This window comes from Ovis aries, chromosome 1, assembly GCF_016772045.2.
Source record: "Ovis aries strain OAR_USU_Benz2616 breed Rambouillet chromosome 1, ARS-UI_Ramb_v3.0, whole genome shotgun sequence".
Lineage (NCBI taxonomy): Eukaryota > Metazoa > Chordata > Mammalia > Artiodactyla > Bovidae > Ovis > Ovis aries.
In genome coordinates this window covers 163,746,280-163,756,998 of record NC_056054.1, presented here as the reverse complement: position 1 = coordinate 163,756,998, position 10,719 = coordinate 163,746,280, and the positions used below count along the sequence as shown (strand labels likewise).

General features: G+C 36.1%; 1 protein-coding gene across 1 annotated transcript; it reads right to left on the bottom strand.

Annotated features, from left to right (window-relative positions):
- Positions 1-3,659: 3,659 nt before the first annotated feature.
- On the bottom strand, positions 3,660-10,349 carry GPR15 (G protein-coupled receptor 15). Its single transcript, XM_004002868.6, has one exon. The coding sequence runs from the start codon at positions 10,294-10,296 to the stop codon at positions 9,208-9,210; it is 1,089 nt and encodes a 362-aa protein (XP_004002917.1). The 5' UTR covers positions 10,297-10,349; the 3' UTR covers positions 3,660-9,207.
- Positions 10,350-10,719: the final 370 nt, after the last annotated feature.

The window sequence follows — 10,719 nt, the reverse complement described above, 5'->3', positions numbered from 1 at the left end:
TTGGATTGAGATGGAGGGTCTGACTGCTATGAGAAAAGAAGGGAAGGGAGGAAGGTGGACTGGATTAAATTAAGTGTGTTAATACCTGTGAAGCACTTTATAGATCGTTGGGAGTTGTAGGTATTTATTACGAGCCATCTTCCCTGTGCATTTTTCTTGGTAATAGAGCTGTACTATTACAATGGAAAATTGATGTTAGGCCAGTAGTTCTCCTTCCTTGAAAGCTTAGTAAACAACATTCAGACGTCAATGATGCTACAATACTTTGTAGCTAAATCCGAGTGAAGTAGAAAAATGCTAAAAGTCACTATTCATTCTCATATGACTCCTCAAATAAAAAGTTCATTACTTGTATTTCAGAAAGTTTTCACTTGGAAATATTTTCACTTTTTCCAGAAATATCATATTATTTGCAAATGTTCTGAAAGAGAGCATTTGAAATTAATTGGCAAGACCTATAGTCAACTATCATTCTGTTGAACCAGTTCTAATTTACATTTAATCGAAAGTTAAAATACTTAAAAAAATAATGTAAAAACTGCACTTACATACTCAAACTAGGCTGACATTTAACTTAATGGGCAAGTCAATTTAGAAAAGGAAATTGGAATCTTTGACCCAAATAATTACTTGCTGCATTTGATATGAGAACAAATATGACTTGGCTAAGCTTTAATTTGGTAAGACTATGTCCAAAGTTAAATCATTCCAAAGTTATGGATATAGAATTTAAAATTGAACATGACATTTAAAAAAATCCCTATTTTTGACTTTAGAGGAAGATGCAAAGTTGTACTGAAATATTAATGTGTATTTTATGCCACATGTAACATTTTATTTCAGCATCTTTTATTTTAAAGTTTAAAAAAGAAAATACATATTCATTATAGGAAATGTAGAATAGTCATAAAATGTAAAGAAAAATAAATCAAAATTAAAAGTGAATCTGTCCTTGGTTCTACTATATTAAAAAAACCATTATTAATATTTTAATATATTCCCTAAATAAAACAAGCTGAAGTAATTATTCTTTGTTGTTAAAAATAAATAGCAGGTTTAATACTTGAGTACCATGCTTTCTTATGCTTAAAAATTATATTTTCTTTTTCCTTAAATGTGGGCCAGTAATTATTAACCTTATTATCATTTTACTTTGTAACATTCTTAATTCTCCTTCCTAAAAATGCTGCATGGTAAATATTTCTTATTTAATGTAAATTTAAATCAAATTTTTACCTTATGTTTGGGGTAGTTTATAATGTTTATAAGTTTACAATGTTTATAAGAAGGCTGAGCACTGAAGAATTGATGCTTTCGAATTGTGGTGCTGGAGAAAACTCTTGAGAGTCTCTTGGACAGCAAGGAGATCAAACCAGTCAATCCTAAAGGAAACCAGCCCTGAATATTCATTGAAAGGATTGATGCTGAAGCTAAAGCTGTAATACTTTGGCCTCCTGATGACTCATTGGAAAAGACCCTGATGCTGGGGAAGATTGAGGGCAGAAGGAGAAGGGGGTGACAGAAGATGAGATGGTTGGATGACATCACCTATTCAATGGACATGAGTTTGAACAAACTTTTGAACAAACTCTGGGGGATAGTGAAGGACCAAGAAGACTGGCGTGCTACAGTTCATGTGGTTGCAAAGAGTCAGACATGACTTGGTGACTGAACAACAACAATAATGTTCCTAATCTGAGAAACTTCTATGTTTCTCAAAACTACATTGGAGAGTCCCTACTGAAATCAGGAAGCCATTTATACAAATGTGCCTTCTGAAAAGTGTAAACAAAGTTCCTGAAAGACAGGAGCACTGGCTACTGAATGTCTTCTGCACATGGATCAGGGCAGCTTCTTGGCATAATGAATAGCGCTTAATAAGAAAGATGGTGGAACTTCAATTTCTGGACCAGTTTAGGCTGCATTGCCCACACTGTCTACAGCGTGAACTTTGGCGTTAGATTTACTTTTTCTTCTTGCTGTGAGTATATTCTCAGAAATCTGGGACTAGAAATATTTGAGGGATTAAAAAAATGAAACTATGATTCTTACTTAGTACATATTCATGGTTAAAAAAAAGTGTTTTCCTGTGAAAGCCTCTGTCATAATGCTACTATCCTTTAGTGTGGGGTTGGGTGGGAGGGGGAGTAAAATAGATAATTGTCCATTTCTTACGTGCAGCCTGCATCTGTTTTTCTAGATAAGAATTTTTAGTGACTGTTGGATGGAAGATGCTGTTTCTGAAAGGTCATAGTTAAGAGATCATGGGAAACATGTTACAAGAAAATGTTTTACTTTTGAAAAAAAAAATACTTTCAGTAAAATGAACTTCCTTCTCCCTCAGGAAATGTTAGTCAAGAACAGACAAAGGGTTTGGTGATTTGAGAGATTTGCATTGGAAAAAATAATGAACAAGTGAAGGTTGTTAACAGAGTCTGTTAAAGAGTAAGGGAATCAGAGGAAAAAAATATGGCATCATGGAAAAAGCATGAGCTTTGAAATTGCATAGGCTTCAGTTTGACTAAAATCAGGTTTCATTTTTTATTCAGTTCACTAAGAATTATGTGAAACTTGATTTCTTTGAATTCTGTTTTCTTCACCTGTAATCTAAGATGGAGTTATTTCTCAACTATTATTTATCAAGCTCTTAATATGTACCAGTCTCTTTTGCAAACAGTGCTGCAATAAAAATGCATGAATGTATATCTTTGCATGTTGCCATAATTACATTGCGTGGTAAAATCCTAGAAGTGGAATTTCTTTTCATAGATTTTCTAAATATACTGTAGAAAGCTTAATTAAGTTATACTCAATCAATAGCCCAAGAAGTCTTGCCCACACTTCACACCTTTAATTCTGGTAAGCCTCAGTATTTAATGTTTAAATATTTGTTAACTTAATAGGTAAAATTATATTTTTTATTTGGTCATCTTTGATTATCATGCTAAATATTTTCATAAGTTTACTGGCAGTACTTTGAATTATATAAGTGAAACTACTATAATTTAAAATCCTAAAGTCTGTGTAAGTTATGCAGTTCTGCATTGACTTCATTTTTCAATTCTTTACTAATTTTAAACTATTTTTTTATTAATGCATGCAAGTCGGATCTGCATTGCATGAACATCTTTTTCACTAGAAATAGAGTTGCCATTTCCATCTACCTTCAGCTCCTCTGAATCTGTTTTTTTTTTTTTTTTTCTGCTTTAAACATGAAACCACGGGGGAAGTTTCGTTTCTCATTTACCACTTCTCCACCTGAGTTGTCAGTTTTGTTTTTGGTCTAAACAGAGGGTAAGAGAGAGGGCATCTCATTAAATCACGGTCTTTGGGCAAGGTTAGAGTAGACTTATCTACTTTACATAACTTTTAAAATTTGTTTGAAAATAAATTTGAACCAGAGGTGTTCTTATGTTTAAAATAATCTTTTACACCTAAAAATCTTTAAGATCAATAACAGTATCTTCATTGGGGGATGCCAGTGATGGGAATGCACATTTCTTTAAGGAAATATAGATGATATTTAGGAAATAACCATATCAAAATGGCAGTTACATGAAGAAACTTGTGTATGGACAAATACAGGTTTTTCTCCAAACATTGGAAAAGATTAAATAAAGTGATTTGACTTGTCATTTTCTCTGCATATATCAAGTTCTTGTTGGATGGCAATACTCCATTCTTTGATTTAAAAGATAACTAGAGGCTTGTAAACTCCATGAGGAAATAAATTTTACTTGTATCTCTTTACATTCTACAGAGTCTAGTAGTGCCACATATATATTAGATGACTGTGAGAAGGAGCTACTGGTTCAATTTTAATAGGAAATTTTAATCCATTTATGTTTTTATTATATTATTACAATACCAATTGTGTTATTACAATATAATATTATGTTATTGTATTAGTTGATATGTTTATTTTTATATATGACATTTTCTTTTGTATTTTGTATTTACTATATTTTTTCTTTGCCTTATTTTTCCCTTTCTTGCATTCTATCAAGTACTTTAGACTGAATATTAGCAACAGAAGTCAGTGGGTATGTATCAGCTGTATTTGTACATCACGTGTTTGTGTGTTTGCGTGTGTGTGTGTGTGAGACAGAGAAAGAGAGAGATAGAGACGGAGATGTGAGGTTGAGGGGAGGGGAGAGAAAGAGAGGTTTTGTGAGTGGATGACTGCAGTACGCCTGCTTCAGAATCCATAAATTATAATAAGGAATCCATCAGTTAGATGAACAAATTTCTGGCTGTCATAATGCATTGTGTACAATAGACCTTTTGCACTCGCAGTTTGATGTTTGAGATATTGACTGTTTTCCAAGAAACTCCACTGGTCTAGGCATAAAAGTATAAAATTAAACCACTGACCTATGATGGGATGAGTAAGGACTTAATTAGCAGGTCAGGCTAAACACTTAGAATTGAGATCTCAATTTTGCTTTATTTTCTACCCATGGTACAGTATCTCTGAAGAGGTTAAACTTTACAGAATTTGTATGGAGCATTTTATATGCTATACTGGAATTTTCAGATTTAAGAATTTGTGAGCATTTTACAACAGACAGTTCTTACACACTGTCTATATGGGAAAAAAAGCAGAAGTGTCTGCTAAAGACTCTGCTACAGAAACTTTTAAAAAAAATTTTAAAATAGTCTTTACTCTCACAATTATTGATGAAAAAATTTTATTTGATCTAAGAACATCACAAGAATGTCTATAGCTTCTGCAAATATAGACTTAAAGTATTCTAGCAAAAAGTACCTTTTATATTTCATTTAAACTAATAGTAATAAGGAAATAAAATCTTTCTAATCATAATTGATAGAGGCTGCCATTGCTAAGTCACCTCAGTCGTGTCTGACTCTGTGCGACCCCATAGATGGCAGCCCACCAGGCTCTCCTGTCGCTGGGATTCTCCAGGCAAGAATACTGGAGCGGGTTGCCATTTCCTTCTCCAATGCATGCATGCATGCTAAGTGACATCAGTCATGTCCGACTCTGTTGATAGAGGCTAGCAGATAAAAATGCTAAATTTTCCATCAATATTTACAAATATGAAGTGCTCATAGAGGAAGCCTAACCCTTGTTAATATGGGAGTGATAGTAAACTAGCTAATTATTAAATCCTCTTAATTAGAAAAGAAAAAAAATCTCTGAATAATGTCAGATTGATGATATCTTAGGGCTTTGCCATAGCTCAGTTGGTAAAGAATCCTCCTGCAATGAAGGAGACCCCGGTCAGGAAGATCCACTGGAAAATGGGTAGGCTACCCACTCCAGTATTCTTGGGCTTCGCTTGTGGCTCAGCTGGTAAAGAATCCGCCTGCGACATCTTTACTCGGTCTGCAGAGCATTACAAAAATAATATGAACATTGTTATCATATAAAACCTTCAAATGGGCTACTTGCCTAAAACAACAATTCAACTTAACAATATGTGCCCAACTCAGAAAAGGTTCCACTGTATTTTAAAGTGCCATCGGATCTTAGAAATTTGGTACTCATATACATAAACCAAGAACTGTTTAGGTTAATGCTTGTCAAGTAACAGAATATCTCCTTCCTCTTTTAGATTAATAAATGAACATTTCAGGTGAGTTTATATACTATGGTATTTCAACTTGTCATAAGAACTTTCACTTTGCTAATAGTTTGACACATTGGATATTTAAAGTAGGTTTGGTTTAATGTTGAAGTTTTATCAATCTGAGGATGAAATTTGCACTTATCAGATACATTTTGGTAATGTAGCTCTGTTAAGAAACTGACAAAGAGACAAGAGGCACTCACCTGCAATTAAAAGTCAAAGCTGGAGTAGTTTTCCTCTGTCTGCTGACATGTAAAGTCTAGTCATAACTGCTTACTCACAGAATCGATAAAAGCAAAGAATGTTGACTCAAAGAAAAGAACAGAAAATAAGAACAGGCATTTGCATGGGATAATCCAACCTACAAGCTCTGTGGAAAGCAACTGAATCCAGTACCATTTATCTACAAATATTCCAGTAGTTAGAATTATCTTTCTGCTTTTCCTCTGGATGGCACTGCTCTCTCTCACGGTGGAGGCATCATCTTAATAGCAGGCTCCATCATGGGCTCTTTGGAAAACAAATTTGTAATTCTTTTACTATTGCTTGACTTTGTGAATGAGCTGTGCAGGAAAACTGAGGCTCACTTTTCTCTGTGGCATGCACATTTGATAAGTCATTTCTCAACTTCTGATATCTCTTGGGGGGGATAGAGAATGATTTGAGGAGTCAAGATGAATCAGAGGAAGATTTCTTTTACTCAGCTTCCCATCATACTGTGTATTTCTGCGTCTATTTAAAAATTGACTTGTGACCCCTAGTAACTTATGTCCCCTTTCAGTCACGCACATAGCTTCCTTTAAGACTGTTCTTACTTAGAGTTGTTCTCACTCTGGGGTCATTTTGACTTGTTAGAGAGGACGAACTGTGGGACTCCCAGGAATGTCAGGTTAGTTTTCATCTTTCTATATGGCCCAAATGGACTAAATGTGTGTTTGTGACTGTGTGTGCCTTAATTTTTAAATTAATTATAAGTGATCAGACAACTTCTTATCCAGGCTTTAATGGAGAGCTTTTCTGTGGTAAGTTTTCATAGTGACATACCAACTAATTACATTTATAATTTTCTCTATCAGAGTTATGCTATCTGTAGAATTATGCCTATATTCCTTCCATAACTGGTACCTTATGAATATAAAATATGCTAAGGCCTTTTTATAAGGCACACAGTTAGCATATCCACTTAAAATATTTAAAAGTACAACAGTATATTTTCTTCAGTGTTAAAATGGAAAAATAAAAGGGTGATACAGAAGTAAGATAGCCTTTAATATTTGTTAAATGAAAATGATTAAGAGTCATTTGATAATCTAGTTTGGAAATTTTTATGTAACATTCAATAATTAATGAAAGAAGCGATCATTTTACATAACTTTTTAATATTTAAGGAAACTTTTTACTTGTATTTGTTAGTCTTAAACTTAAGGATGCTATGGACATGGATATTACCAATGACATTTAGATATGAAAGATTAAAATGATTTGTTCAATGTCCCAACATTAAAGGTGAAGTTAAACCAAGTAACCCAGGTTTTTTCATTTCCTAACAAATACTGCAGCTGATTGGGCTGTTTTCTAAAGGTAGCATTTCTCAAAGGCATTGATTAGTTACAGTGCTTTTGTTGATTTGTTTCTGAAAAGTAAATATCTTGTATTTTGTTTTTACTTAACGCTTGGTAATCTATTTAATTATGTTGAATTCACTTTTGAAGTTTTCCAAGAAAATTTATTTCTTATGATTTACAGTCTTTTTATTTCTATATTTATGATAATTGCTAAAACACTGTTAGGGTATCAGTGTTAACTGATATGTTAATAGCAATTAATACAACATAGTTGAGCACTTTTATAATGAAATTATATTTTTATTTAATAAAAGTTTAAGTGAAGTGAAGTCGCTTAGTCGTGTCTGACTCTGCGACCCCATGGACTGTAGCCTACCAGGCTCCTCCCTCCATGGGATTCTCCAGGCAAGAGTACTAGAGTGGGTTGCCATTTCCTTCTCCAGGGGATCTTCCCAACCCAGGGATCGAACCCAGGTCTCCAGCATTCCAGGCAGATGCTTTAACCTCTGAGCCACCAGGGAAGCCCCAAAAAGTTTAAGAGAAATTAATAAATTAACCAATTTATAAAACCCAAAACTTCTAAACAGACTATAAGAAGATGCCCAATATTTGAGATTTCTCTTAATATTAAGGTACATAGGATGATCCTGAATTATGCAGTCTCTGAAAAGATTTGAAGCTTTCTCTGATTTTCAAACCTAACATTTAAAACTAAAATAGTAATTCATTTCTGTCAACAGTGGAGGTAAAAAAGCTACTTTATCTTGAATCAAAAGGTATTTACAATAGTAGGCTTGGTGCTGCGTCTTTTGTGGTTGCTGCTAATCACATTTTCACTTCAAATTTTTAAAAGGAATATAGGTATGAATTGGCTCAGTAAATATTTATCAGTTGAAGGAGTTCTCGAAGGTTTCTGAGTTTCAAAAAACTGCATATAAAATATCGTAACATTTTTGTTACAGATTTTTCCCTTTGCCTGAATACTGAGCATCCCATCTTCCTGTATTATTGGATCAAATTGTGAAATTACATACACCAAGCAAATGATGCTCTAGGGAATGAGCAGCATTAACATTTTAATTAAAATACAAAATGATAATCTGCATGAGGGTGTAGCTAAGCATTAGATGACCTCCAATTATAGTAGTAGTAATATTTTTATTTGATAACTAGACAACTAGGTAATTAAAAACATATAATTAAAACAAAGTCATATCCTAATGTATAAAGGCTAAAAGGAAAATAAGAGCACAGTAAAACCTCATTGAAAAGTAGTTATTACACCATTATAATGAGGTACATTTTAACCAATATATCTTATAAGGAAAACGAAAGTCAAAGCTTATTCTATGTCAAAATATTCTTGAAGACCAAGTGGTAAAGTGAGTCCTAAATCATAAACACAATACAAAATGATTTTTTCCCCATGAGGTTTCACCAGCCCAAAGTCACTGTGAATGGCATAGGGTGAAAGACAATGTTGGAAGGTGGTATGGAATCACCCAATTAAGTGCGATCAAAGACTAAGGCCAGAACCTGACTTCATTACTCAGGAACAAGCAATTACCAGGCACTGGTATATTACAGTTTTTTTACTATCTGCATTGTCACCAAATTTCTCACCAGTTACAACTGGATGGAATCCTTTACATGCAGTCCACTCTGGAGCCCAGTATGAAGGGTGGTGTGGATCAAGTTTTCTGAGAGAGGAAAAGGCTGGAATGTGCATTAACACCCATGAAGAGAAGAACTGGTCCAAGCAGGAGCCTTATCTCAGAGTTCAAGACTTAGAAGAGTTGTATTTTGCCCGGTGAACTTGACTGGCAAGGGTCAAATAAGTCTATTCAGCTCAAACAAACAAAAAACAGCATATAACCTAATTATATCCACGAACACCGAGACTTTCTAGATGTCTCTTTAAAAATTAACACTTCCTTGTATTCATAAGCATTATGAATACTATTAGAAATACTTTTCTTCTTTCTTTGTCGTGGACACAAATGAACCCTTCAACCCCATCAACAGAGCTTGAAGTGTCACTGTCCTTTTCAGAGTGACACAGACCTCTTCCTCTTTCTGGCAAAATCCTCTGCGTGAATAAAGTTGGAGAGAGCCTTCGTGAGGTCTGATGTCTCGGTGCTGCTCCCAAAGTCATAGTTCTTCAGGCAAGGGCACAAGCAGCGCACGATGGCCCGGCGGATGTAGCCATCAAAGATATAGTAAATGAAAGGGTTGACGCAGCTGTTGGCAAATGCCAGGGGCCCGCTCACCTCCATCCCCCGCTGGAGAAAAGCTGAGGACAGGTAGAGTTCTTGCTGCAAGCCAGAGACAATAGCCAGGAGCTTGAAAGTATTGAAGGGCAACCAGGAGAGGACAAAGGCTGCCACAACGATAAAGATGATCTTGATGGATTTCCTCAGCTTTTTGTTGTGCTTTCCCGACTGCTGGTAATGGACACACAGCTTCCTTGTGATGCAACAGTAGCAGGACACAATGCTCACCAAAGGGGCAAAAAATGTAAAAATTAAGGCTACCAGGGCCCAAGTCAGTTTGATGGGAGTGGCCCTCTCCTCTGCACAGTACGGTTTACCATCAATCAGGGTAAGCTCCCTGGACAGAAGGGTAGGCAACCCCAGGAGGCAGGAGACAAACCAGACACTGGCACAGACCACATAGGCACAGTCTCTCCTCCTGACTTTCCTGGATACGGCTGGACACACGATGGCCAGGTAGCGGTCCACACTCATGCAGGTGAGCAAGAAGACATTGCAGTGCATGTTGACTGAGATCACGTAGGAGCTTCCTTTGCATAGGAAAGAGCCAGTCCTCCACAGTCCCAGAGATGCTTCTTTATCCACCCAGAGAGGCAAAGTGATGACGAAGATGAAGTCGGAGGCAGCCAGGTTGATGATAAAGATGTCGATCAGTCTTCGGCTGCCCCGTTTGAAATGCAGTGCACTCATGAGAATGAGGTTCCCGGACACTCCAATCAGGAACACAGCTGTGTAGAAGACCGGAAGGAAGACTGATGTATAAGGAACGTGGGAGTGGGTCTCTTCAATATCAGGATTGTGACTTGTAACAAAGAAATATTCCAAATAAACCGAGGTTGCTTCTGGGTCCATCACTGGGTCCATCAGCTGCCAAATCTGGTAAGTTTCCTAACCTAGGAAGTTTTTGTATGTATTTTAGAAAATTCTCAAGGCAGCTTCTTTTATACAGTGTCTGCCTCTTCCCCCTGCCCCACCCCCTTCCTTAAAAGATCTTGGGACAAGCATAAAAACAGAGATTAAAAAACACAGTTTCTACCAATCCTCAGAAAGGGCCCACAAGGAACACCACCCTAATAGGTGCTGGGTGGTTGTGGTTATGGTTTTCTTTATTTGCATTTGCCCAGGAGGTGGCTCAGATGGTGAAGAATCTGCCTGCAGTGCAGAAGACCCAGGTTCAATACCTGGGTTAAGAAGATCTCCTGGAGGAGGGCGTGGCAACCACTCTAAGAAGTCTCTTGCCTGGAGAATTCCAAAGGCAGAGGAGCCTGGCGGGCTACAGCCTATGGG